This window comes from Lagenorhynchus albirostris, chromosome 1 (genome assembly GCF_949774975.1).
Source record: "Lagenorhynchus albirostris chromosome 1, mLagAlb1.1, whole genome shotgun sequence".
NCBI lineage: Eukaryota > Metazoa > Chordata > Mammalia > Artiodactyla > Delphinidae > Lagenorhynchus > Lagenorhynchus albirostris.
The window spans coordinates 86751958-86764379 of NC_083095.1; the positions used below are offsets into that span (position 1 = coordinate 86751958).

Below are 12422 nucleotides of genomic sequence, written 5' to 3' on the forward strand. Positions count from 1 at the left end.
AGACATAGAATATTAGATCTTGAGGTGACCTTGAAGTATCACTTGATTTGATTCCTTATGGGAAAGTAAATATCTAAACTACCCAGAATACATATTTCTGTCCATTCAGACTTTCAAGACACTGCCTCTCCATCTATAGCCAAGGCAGCTGTTGTCTAGGGGACTGGTGCCTTCACTCCCTTTCATCTTACTGACTTGATTTCTCTTCTGTTATCATTTTTGTGGTAACTCTTTAGGAAATATAGTTAATGGAGGAAAGTAAAATTTTATTAAATGAATAACATAGAATTTCAAAATTGTTTCCTTGGGAAATTTTGAAACGCACATGTTGCTCAAAATTATATTTCCAGTTTGTAAAAATGATAGACAAAGAATTGAAGCTCAGACTCTTGGAAGCTAATACTTTGACAGCTATAATTGTAACAATAATAACAGCTTAAAGTAATAAAAAGAGAGTGTACCAGGGAGGAAAAGGGAACAGTGTCTTGCAAATACATATCATACTCACCCTCTTTTGGATCTCTTTCTCTTTTTCATTTTTTAAAAAGGTATACATACCATATGAATCTTTATATAAGGTTTAAAAACAAGCAGCGCTAATCTGGTGTTAGATGTCAGGATAGCATTTGCCTTTGGTAGGTGGAAAGGACATGGGTGGGCCTTTCAGGATGCTGGTTATACAGGTGTGTTCATTTTGTGAGAATTCTTCAAGCTGTAAGCTTACAGTTGGTGCACTTTTCTGTATGTATTTTAGTACTTCAACAAAAATATTTAAAAAATTAATTGCTAGATACGTAATAGGTTTTTTTTGTTAATTTTATCTCTAGTTGGTTACTACTTATATAGAAAAATTGTGGTATTAATTTTTGTAGGTTAATCTTATACCTGGCAACTTATTGAAGTCTTTTTTTTTTTTAGTTTTAATGGTTTGTCTGTTAATTCTATTGATTTTCGTTACTAATGATCATATCATTTGCAATTATTGAAAGTTTTACAATTTTCCTTCCAATTTTTCAACTTTTGCTTCTTTTTTTTCTTACAGCCTTAACTAGGATCTCTAGTACGGCATTCAACAGCTGGGTTGATAGTTGATATAAGCTATGTTAAACAATAGAGGTGATAATGGGCATCCTTGATTTGTTGGCTCTTAAAGATAATGCATCTAAAGTTTCTCTGTTACTTTAGTGTTTGCTGTAGGCTTTGGCACATGAGTTTATCAAGTTTAAAAAAATTACCTTCTCTTCCTAGTTTGCTGTGAGTTTTTATAATAAATAGATGTTGAATTTTATCACTGCTTATTCTGTATCAGTTAAGGTGCAGTTTTTTTGTTTTTTTTTTTTTGCGGTACGCAGGCCTCTCACTGTTGTGGCCTCTCCCATTGCGGAGCACAGGCTCCGGACGCACAGGCTCAGCAGCCATGGCTCACGGGCCTAGCTGTTCCACGGCATGTGGGATCTTCCCGGACCGGGGCATGAACCCGCGTCCCCTGCATCGGCAGGTGGACTCTCAACCACTGCGCCACCAGGGAAGCCCTAAGGTGCAGTTTTTTGCTCTGAGTTCTTTTTTTCCTTCAGTCTATTCATAAGGTAAATTCCTGTTTAGATTTTCAGATGTTGAATCTTCCTGAGATAAACCATACTTGAGCGTGATGTTCTATTTTTTAATGTACTGTTGGATTTAGTTAGCCAAAACAGTGTTTGGAATTTTTGTATCTACATTTACTAGTGAAATAGACTATACTTTTCTCTTCCTGTATTGTTCTTATGTGGTTGTGGAATAAAGATTATATAAGCCTTATAAAATGAGCTTGGTGTCTATCACTGTTTTCCTGTTTTTTAGAACAGTTAATGTAAGACAAGAATTTTTACTGAAAGTTTTATTGAACTAACCTGAAAAATTATGTAAGTTAGGTTTTTTTAGGAGAGGAAATCTTCACTGATTCAATATATTTAAAACCTATTAATCTATTTAAGACATTTATTTCTTCTTGTAGCACTTTTGGTATTTTCTACTTTTCAAGGAACTTACCCATTTCATCTAAATTTATTTGGGACTTCCCTGGTGGTCCAGTGGTTAAGACACCATGCTTCCACTGCAGGGGGCACGGGTTCAATTCCTGGTCAGAGAACTAAGATCCCACATGCCGTGCACCGTGGCCAAAAAATTAAAAAAAAAAAAAAATGACAGCCACTGTAACAGGTGTGAGGTGATATCTCATTGTGGTTTTGATTTGCATTTCCCTGATAGTTGGTGATGTTGAGCATCTTTTCATGTTCCTGTTGGCCATTTGGATGTCTTCTTTGGAAAAAAGCCTATTTAGTACCTCTGCCCATTTTTCAACAGGATTGTTTGGGGGTTTTGGTTGTTGTTATTGAGTTGAATGAGTTCTTTCTGTGTTTTGGATTTTAACCCCTTATCAAATATATGATTTGCATATATTTTCTCCCATTCTGTAGGTTGCCTTTTCATTTTGTTGATTGTTTCTTTTGCTGTGCAGAAGCTTTTAAGTTTGATATAGTCCCACTTTGTGTTTTCTTTTTCTTTTGTTGTTTGTGCTTTTGGTGTCACATCCAAAAAAAATCATTGCCAAGACCACTGTTTTCTATTTTTTAATATTTATTTATTTGGCTGCACCAGGTCTTAGTTGCAGCATGCAGGATCTTTTTTTAGTTGCAGCATGTGGGCTCTTAGTTGGAGCATGCCAGATCTAGTTCCCCGACCAGGGATTGAACCTGGGCCCCCTGCATTGGGAGTGTGGAGTCTTAACCACTGGACCACCAGGGAAGTCCCGCCAAGACCAATGTTGAAGAACTTCTTCCTTACATTTTCTTCTAGGAGTTCTGCTATCAGGTCTTATGTTTACGTCTTTGATCTATTTCAAGTTAATTTTTGTGCATGGTGTGACACAGGGGTCCAATTTCATTTTTCTGTATGTGCTTATCCAGTTTTCCCAGTACCATTTGTTGAAAAGAGACTATCCTTTGCCCTTGGGTGTTCTTGGCTCCCTTGTCAGATATTAATTGACTATATAAGCGGGGCTTTGATTCTAAGTTTTCTGTTCGATTGCTCTATGTCTTTTCCTGCCAGTTCCATACTGTTTTATTTTTTTATATTGGAGTATATTTGATTTACAGTGTTGTGTCAGTTTCAGATATACAGCAGAGTGATTTAGTTATACATACATCTGTTCTTTTTCAGATTCTTCTCCCATGTAGGTTATTACAGAGTACTGAGTAAAGTTCCCTGGGCTATCCAGTAGGTCCTTGTTGATTATCTATTTTATATATAGTATTGTGTATATGTTAATCTCAACCTCCTAATTTATCCCTACCCCCCACCTTTCCCCTTCGGTAACCATAGGTTTGTTTTCTAAGTCTGTGAGTCTATTTCTGTTTTATAAGTAAGTTCTTTTGTATCATTTTTTTTTAGATGCCACATATAATTGATATCATATGATATTTGTCTTTTCTCTGTCTGACTTACTTCACTTAGTATGATAATCTCTAGGTTCATCCATGTTGCTGCAAATGGCATTATTTCATTCTCTTTTTATGGCTGAGTAATACTGCATTGTATATATGGACCACATCTTCTTTCATCATTCATCTGTAGATGGACATTTATGTTGCTTCCACGTCTTGGCTATTGTAAATAACGTTGCTATGAACATTGGGGTGCGTGTATCTTTTCAAAGTATGGCTTTCTTCGTATGTATGCCCAGGAGTGGGCTTGCTGGATCATATGGAAGCTCTATTTTCAGTTTTTTAAGGAACCTCCATACTGTTCTCCATAGTGGCTGTACCAATTTACATTCCCACCAACAGTGTAGGAGGGTTCCCTTTTCTCCACATCCTCTCTAGCATTTATTGTTTGTAGATTTTTTTTTTTTTTTTTTCAGTACACGGGCATCTCACTGTTGTGGCCTCTCCCGTTGCGGAGCACAGGCTCCGGACACGCAGGCCCAGCGGCCATGGCTCATGGGCCCAGCTGCTCCACGGCATGTGGGATCCTCCCAGACCGGGGCACGAACCCATGACCCCTGCATCGGCAGGTGGACTCCCAACCACTGCGCCACTAGGGAAGCCCCTGTTTGTAGATTTTTTAATGATGGCCATTCTGACTGGTGTGAGGTGATACCTCACTGTAGTTTTGATTTGTATTTCTCTAGTAATTAGCAGTGTTGAGCATCTTTTCATGTGCTTTTTGGCCATCTGTATGTCTTCGTTGGAGAAATGTCTATTTAAATCTTCTGCCCATTGTTTGATTGGGTTGTTTGTTTTTCTGATATTGAGCTGCATGAGCTGCTTGTATATTTTGGAGATTAATCCCTTGTCGGTAGCTTCATTTGCGAATATTTTCTCCTATTCTGTGGGTTGTCTTTTCATTTTGTCTATGGTTTCCTTTGCTGTGCAAAAGCTTTTAAGTTTCATTAGCTACCTTTTTTTTTTAATTACTCTAGAAGGGGGTGTCCAAAAAGATATTGCTGTGATTTATGTCAAAGAGTGTTCTGCCTATGTTTTCCTCTAAGAGTTTTATAGTATCTGGTCTTACATTTAGGTCTTTAATGCATTTTGAGTTTATTTTTGTGTATGGTGTTAGAGAATGTTCTAATTTCATTCTTTTTTTTTTTTTTTTCTGGCTGGATTGGGTCTTTGTTGCTGCGCGCAAGCTTTCTCTAGTTGCGGTGAGTGGGGGCTACTCTTCGTTGCGGTGTGCAGGCTTCTCATTGTTGTGGCTTCTCGTTGTGGAGCACGGGCTCTAGGCACGCAGGCTTCAGTAGTTGTGGCACGTGGACTCAGTAGTTTTGGCTCACGGGCTATAGAGTGCAAGCTCAGTAGTTGTGGCACATGGGCTTAGTTGCTCCATGGCATGTGGGATCTTCCTGGACCAGGGCTCGAACCTGTGTCCCCATTGGCAGGCGGATTCTTAACCACTGTGCCACCAGGGAAGTCCCAGTTTGCTAGTATTTTGTTGAGGATTTTTGCATCTATGTTCATCAGTGATATTGGCCTGTAACTTTCTTTTTTTGTGGTATCTTTGGTTTTGGTATCTTTGTCTCTTTTGGTACCAGGGTGATGGTGGCCTCGTAGAATGAGCTTGGGAGTGTTCCTCTGCAAGTTTTTGAATTAGTTTGAGAAGGATAGGTGTTAGCTCTTCTCTAAATGTTTGATAGAATTTGCCTGTGAAGCCATCTGGTCCTGGACTTTTGTTTGTTGGAAGTTTTAAAATCATTGTTTCAATTTCAGTACTTGTGATTGGTCTGTTCATATTTTCTATTTCCTGGTTCAGTCTTGGAAGCTTGTACCTTTCTAAGAATTTATTCCATTTCTTCTAGGTTGTCCATTTTATTGGCATATCGTTGCTTGCTGTAGTCTCTTATGATCCTTTGCATTTCTGTGATGTCTGTTGTAACTTCTTTTTCATTTCTAATTTTGTTTTTAGCCCTCTCCCTTTTTTTTTTTTGTTTAAAGATTTTTTTTTTGATGTGGACCATTTTTAAAGTCTTTATTGAATTTGTTACAATATTGCTTCTGTTTTATGTTTTGGTTTTTTCACCACGAGGCATGTGGGATCTTAGCTCCCCAACCAGTGATTAAGCCCGCACACCTTGCATTGGGAGGTGAAGTGTTAATCATTGGACTGCTAGGGAAGTCCCTCCCTTTTTTTCTTGATGAATCTGGCTAAAGGTTTATCAATTTTGTTTATCTGTTCAAAGAACCAGCTTTTAGTTGCAATGTTTTCTTCGTCTCTGTTTCAGTTATTTCTTCTCTGATCTTTATGATTTTTTCTGCTAACTTTGTGTTTTGTTTGTTCTTCTTTCTCTAGTTGTTTGAGATTTTTCTTGTTTCCTCAGGTAAGACCATATTGCTGTAAACTTCCCTCTTAGAACTGCTTTTGCAGTGTCCCTTAGATTTTGAATCATCATGTTTTCATTTTCATATGTCTCTAGGAATTTTTCAATTTCCTCTTTGATTTCTTCAGTGATCCATTGGTTGTTTAATAGTATATTGTTTAGCCTCCACATGTTTGTGTTTTTGTTTTTTTCTTGTAGCTGATTTCTGATCTCATAGTGTTGTGGTCAGAAAAGATGCTTGATATGATTTCAATTTTCTTAAAATTTATCAAGGGTTGCTTTGTGGCTTAGCATGTGATCTATCCTGGAGAATGTTCTGTGTGCACTTGAGAAGAATGTGTATTCTGCTTCTTTCAGATTGAATACTCTATAAATATCAATTAAATCCATCTGGTCTAATGTGTCATTTAAAGCTTGTTTCCTTATTAATTGTCTGTCTGGATGATCTGCCCATTGATGTAAGTGGGGTGTTAAGTCCCCCACTATTATTGTGTTACTATTGATTTCTCCTTTTATGACTGTTAGCATTTGCCTTATATATTGAAGTGCTCCTATGTTGGGTGCATATATATTTATAACTGTTATATCTTCTTCTTGGATTGATACCTTGATCATTATGTAGTATACTTCTTTGTCTCTTTATAACAGTCTTTATTTTAAAGTCTATTTTGTCTGATATGAGTATTGCTGCTCCAGCTTTCTTTTGATTTTCATTTGCATGGAATATCTTTTTCCATCACCTCACTTTCAGTCTATGTATCCCTAGATCTGAAGTGGGTCTCTTGTAGACAGCATGTATATGGGTCTTGTTTTTGTATCCATTCAGCAAGTCTGTGTCTTTTGGTTGGAGCATTTAATCCATTTACATTTAAGGTAGTTATTGATTTGTATGTCCTTATTGCCATTTTGTTAATTGTTTGGGGATTTTTTTTTTTTTTTTTTGCGATACGCGGGCCTCTCACTGCTGTGGCCTCTCCTGTTGTGGAGCACAGGCTCCGGACGCGCAGGCTCAGCGGCCATGGCTCACGGGCCCAGCCGCTCCGCGGCATGTGGGATCTTCCCGGACCGGGGCATGAACCCGTGTCCCCTGCATCGGCAGGTGGACTCTCAACCACTGCACCACCAGGGAAGCCCTGGGGATTGTTTTTGAAGGTCTTTCTTCTTCCCTTCTTCTTTTGTTCCCTTCTCTTGTGATTTGATGACTATCTTTAGTGTTGTGTTCGCATTCCTTTTTCCTTTTTGTGTGTATATCTATTGTAGATTTTTGGTTTGCGGTTACCATGAGGTTTGATATAGCAGTCTATTATATATCCAAGATTGTTTTAAGTTGCTGGTCTCTTAATTTCAAATGCATTTCCAGTATCCTGCATTTGTACTCCGCTCTTCTCATGATTGCTGGTGTTTTTTTTAAATAAATTTATTTATTTTGTGCTGCATTGGGTCTTCATTGCTGTGCATGGGCTTTCTCTAGTTGTGGTGAGTGGGCTTTGTTGTCGTGCGTGGGCTTCTCATTGTGGTGGCTTCTCTTGTTGCGGAGCACGGGCTCTAGGCATGCAGGCTTCAGTAGTTGTGGCACACAGGCTCAGTAGTTGTGGCTCGCGGGCTCTAGAGCGCAGGCTCAGTAGTTGTGGTGCACGGGCTTAGTTGCTCCACGGCATGTGGGATCTTCCTGGGCCACGGCTCCAACCCATGTCCCCTGCATTGGCAGGCGGATTCTTAACCACCGCGCCACCAGGGAAGCCCTGCGATTGCTGGTTTTGATATCATATTTGTGTATGGATGATTTCTACCTTTACTGTATGTTTGCCTTTACTGGTGAGCTTTACCATTTGTAATTTTCTTGTTCCCAGTTGTGCGCTTTTCTTTTCCACCTAGAGAAGTTCATCTAGCATTTGTTGTAAAGTTGGTTGGTGGTGCAAAATTCTCTTAGCTTTTGCTTGTCTGTACAGCTTTTTATTTCTCTGTTGAATCTGAACGAGAGTCTTGCTGGGTAGAGTAATCTTGGTTGTAGGTTTTTCCCTTACATCACTTTAAATATATCATACCACTCTCTTCTGGCCTGCAGAATTTCTGCTGAAAAATAAGCTGTAACCTTATGGGGATTCCCTTGTATGTTATTTGTTGCTTTTTCCTTGTTGATTTTAATATTTTCTGTCTTTAATTTTTGTCATTTTTATTAATATGTGTCTTGGTATGTTCCTCCTTGGGTTTATGCTGTAAGGGACTCTGCGCTTCCTGGACTTGGGTGACTGTTTCCTTTCCCATGTTCAGGAATTTTTCAGCTATTATCTCTTCAAATAGTTTCTGAGGCCCTCTTCTCTCTTTTCTTCTGGGACCCCTATAATGCAAATGATGGTGCATTTAATGTCCCAGAGGTCTCTTAAACTATCCTCATTTGTTTTCATTCTTTTTTTTTTATTCAGTTCCGTGGCAGTGATTTCCACCATTTTGTCTTCCAGCTCACTTATCCATTCTTCTGCCTTATTTATTCTGCTATTGACTCCTTCTAGTGTGTATTTTTCATTTCAGTTATTGTTCATCTTTGTTTGTCTGTTCTTTAAATTTTCTAGCCCTTTGTTAAACATTTCTTTTATCTTCTCGGTCTGTGCCTCCCTTCTTTGTCCAAGATCATGGATCATCTTTACTATCATTACTCCTAAATCTTTGTCAGGTAAATTGCCTATCTCCACTTCACATAGTTGTTCTTCTGGGGTTTTATCTTGTTCCTTCGTCTGGAACATATTCCTCTGCTGCCTCATTATATCTAACTTTCTGTGTTTGCAGCCCCACAGGCTGCAGGATTATAGTTCCTCTTGCTTCTGGTGTCTGCCCCCTGGTGGATGAGGCTGGTCTAAGAGGCTTGTGTAGGCTTTCTGGTGCAAGGGACTTGTGCCTGTCCACTGGTGGGTGGAGCTGGGTCTTGTCCCTCTGGTGGGCAGGGGTGGATCAAGGGGTGGGTTTAGAGGTGGCTGTGGACTCAGGAAGACTTTACGGCAGCCTGTCTGCTGATGGGTGGGGCTGTGTTCCTGCCCTGTTGGTTGTTTGGCCTGAGGCATGCCTGCACTGTAGCTTTCAGGCTGTTGGGTGGGGTGAGGTCTTGGCATCAAAATGGTGGCCTCCAGGACAGCTCCCGCCAGTGTGTAGCCAGTACCTCTGCCACCAGTGTCCTTGTCCCCACAGTGAGCCACAGCTGCCCTCTGCCTCCCCAGGAGACCCTCAAAGACCAGCAGGTAGGTCTGGCCCAGGCTCCTATGAAGTCACTGCTTTTTCCCTAGGTCCTGGTACACGAGACCTTGTGTGCACCCACCAGGAGTGGCGTTTGTTTCTCCCAGTCCTGTGGAGTTCCTGTGATCAAGCCTTCAAAGCCAAATGCTCTGGAGGCTCCTCCTCTGATGCCAGACCCTCAGACTGTGGAGCCTGATGTGGGGCTCAGAACTCTCACTCCTGTGGGAGAACTTCTGCAATATAATTGTTTTCCAGTTTGTGGGTCACCCACCCAGTGGGTATGGGATTTGATTGTATCACAGATGCACCCCTCCTACCATCTCATCGTGGCTTCCTCTTTGTCTTTGGAAGTAGAATATCTTTTTGGTAGGTTCCAGTACTTTTCTGTTGATGGTTGTTCAGCAGTTAGTTGTGATTTTGGTGTTTTCGTGAGAGGAGGTGAGCTCAGACCCTTCTACTCTGTCATCTTGTCCCAAAGTCCCATACTCTTTTAATTACTTTAGCTTTGTGGTATAGTTGAAGTCAGGAAGTGTGATACCACAGGCTTTGTTATTCTTTCTCAGGATTGCTTTGGCTGTTTGGAGTCTTTTGTGGTTCCACACAAATTTTAGTATTTTTTTCTATTTTTGTGAAGAATGCCTTTGGAATTTTGATAAGAATTTTTACAGGGTTTGTGTTGAATCTATAGATAGCTTTGAATAGTATACACTTTTTAGCAATATAATTCTTCTGATCCATGAAAATGGAATGTCTTTCCATTTGTGCTGTCTTCAATTTCTTTCAACATTTTCTCCTCTGTTTTCTTTTAGAAAACTTATATGTTTTAGTTTTACATTTAGGGTTATGATCACTTTGAGTTAATTTTTGTATGTGGTGCAAGATATAAATCAAGTTTTAATTTTTTGCATATGGATATTCAATTGATCCAGCGTCTTGGTTCTTTTTTATGATTTATTTTTGTATATTTATATTGCTATTACACTTACCTCTTTAAGCATATTTGTAAAGAGTATTTAAAATTTTTGGTCTGTGTCAAAGGTCAGATTTCCCCAGGAAACAGATTTTGTGACTGAGATTTGGCAAGAAGTGAGGGAAGCAGGATTGAGTAGAGAGGGGAAATAAACTGTGATGTGGTTGCAGCAGAAGACGTGGCCATCTTATGCAGAGCTCTGAAGCTAGAATGGCCCTTCAGAGATGTCCCAAATTGAGGTTAGAGGGCTAGGCCATTATACCGCTGCATCTATCAGAAATTGGTCCCTCAGGAGGGAACGATGGGCAAGGTAGCTCCCTTTAGCCAAAAGCGCCAGTAACAGGCAGTACTCTGAACAGCTGGGATATGGGAAAGCTCAGTCTTACTGGGGATATCTCACTATACTAGCCACTCAGTCAGTTCTAAAACTTCTGCTTCAGATGGTATGTGTTACCTAGTCTGTTGTATTTCTTTTACTCTTCCCATGTCTAATTATTTTGACCTGTGTGCTTATATTCCTCTGGGGATGTCAGCTATTTTGTCTAGTATTGTGTATTAGAGAAGGGCCAAAGGCCAGTTCCTAATCTGTATCAGTTCCAGTGAGAGAAGGCAAAGGGGAGCACCAGGGTGGAGATTCCAGAAATCCTGAATCAACATTGATCACTTCACGACATTGATCACTTCACGGGGCAAATCCTAGTCAGGATCCTTTGATGCTGGTAACGGCTATGTAGTTGATTTTTTGTATCTCAGTCACCAAGCTTGCCGAATTCTCTTACTAGTTCTAATAATCTATATGTCAGTTCTCTTGGACTTTCTGTGCAGGTAGTGAGTGATATTATCTGTCAATAATAACAGTTTTGTTTCTTCCTTTTCAGTTTTTTTTTTTCCTATATTGGCAAGTTTTTAGTACAATGTTGGATGACTTTAAAGGAATTTCTTCTAATGTTTCACCATCAAATAGGTTCTTTGCTGTGGGGTTCTGGTATATACCCTTTATCAGAATAAAGAAATTTCCTTCTATTCCTTGTTTGCTTTCTTTCTAAAATCATGAACAGATGTTGAGTTTTATCAGATGCTTTTTCTGCATCCATTGAGGTAATCATGTTTTTTCTTTTTTAATCTTTAATGTAGTGAATTATATTCATATTAAAACTTTTATTGAGATAAAATTCACACAACAAAGTTAAACATTTGAGCCATTTAAAAATAGGTACAATTCAGTGGGTTTTAGTATGTTTACGATGTTGTGCAGCCATTACCACTATCTAATTCCAGAATATTTCCATCTCATATATTTTTTTAACTGTTAGACTTCTATTCCTGGGATTAACCCAGTGTGGTCATGATATATATTCTTTTTTCCAATACCTTGCTGGATTTGTACAAAACCGTTCTTTATAGGAGTTTTCATTGTAATGAAACTTTGACCCTGTTTTTTTTCTTTCCCCACATCTTTACTGGAGTATAACTGCTTTACAATGTTGCATTAGTTTCTGCTGTACGACAAAGTGAATCAGCTATATGTATACATATATCCCCATATCCCCTCCCTCTTGAGCCTCCCTCCCACCCTCCCTATCCCACCCCTCTAGGTGGTCACAAAGCACCGAGCTGATCTCCCTGGGCTATGCGGCTGCTTCCCACTAGCCATCTATTTTACATTTGGTAGTGTATATATGTCAGTGCTGCTTTCTCACTTCGTCCCAGCTTCCCCTTCCCACCCTGTGTCCTCAATTGACCCTGTTTTATTGGTTCTTTTCACAGCATCTCTGGAAGCTGATGGTGGAAGAGTCAGATTTACTGGGTCAGCTGAAGGTAATAGCTTAGCTGTTCTTTTAACTCTTAAAATGATGCTGGTGGACAATGACGTTATTCTCTATCCTCTCCTGAGAGTACTGGTTGCCTGTCCCCAGACTTCCAGAGTGGCTCCTTATGTCCTCATCCAAGTGGGCAAACTCCATCTAATGCTACAGGTTTATTACAGTACAAAGCTTTGGCTTACTTTCTTCTGGCATTATTGTGCTTTCATTGAATAAATAATATCAAAGACACACCAGTCATCCTGCCATTACTTACTAAGTATGTCCCTTTAAAATGCCAAAAGCCTACGACCTTTTGTAGGTTGGGCTCAAACTGATGAAATTGGAAATTATATGCATAATTCTCTTAGGATAGTGAAAAGCTCTGCTGGATTACTGAATTGTAAATTGAAATTCTTTCTGCAGATCATTAAAGACTTTTACCTTCTGGGACGTGGAGAACTGTTTCAGGCCTTCATTGATACAGCTCAACACATGTTAAAAACACCACCCACTGCAGTAACTGAACATGGTAATTGCCCTGGGGCCCAAAAATTACCAGCTTACTGAA

General features: G+C 39.5%; 1 protein-coding gene across 6 annotated transcripts in view; it reads left to right on the forward strand.

The window, feature by feature from the left end:
* Positions 1–12422, forward strand: part of TUBGCP4 (tubulin gamma complex component 4) — a 45729-nt gene that overhangs the window by 22749 nt on the left and 10558 nt on the right. For all 6 annotated transcript variants that reach the window (XM_060148793.1, XM_060148804.1, XM_060148811.1 and 3 more), the window contains exons 10-11: positions 11817–11867; positions 12278–12383. In XM_060148793.1, the coding sequence (XP_060004776.1) occupies positions 11817–11867; positions 12278–12383 (157 nt within the window). The remainder of the gene's footprint in view (positions 1–11816; positions 11868–12277; positions 12384–12422) is intronic.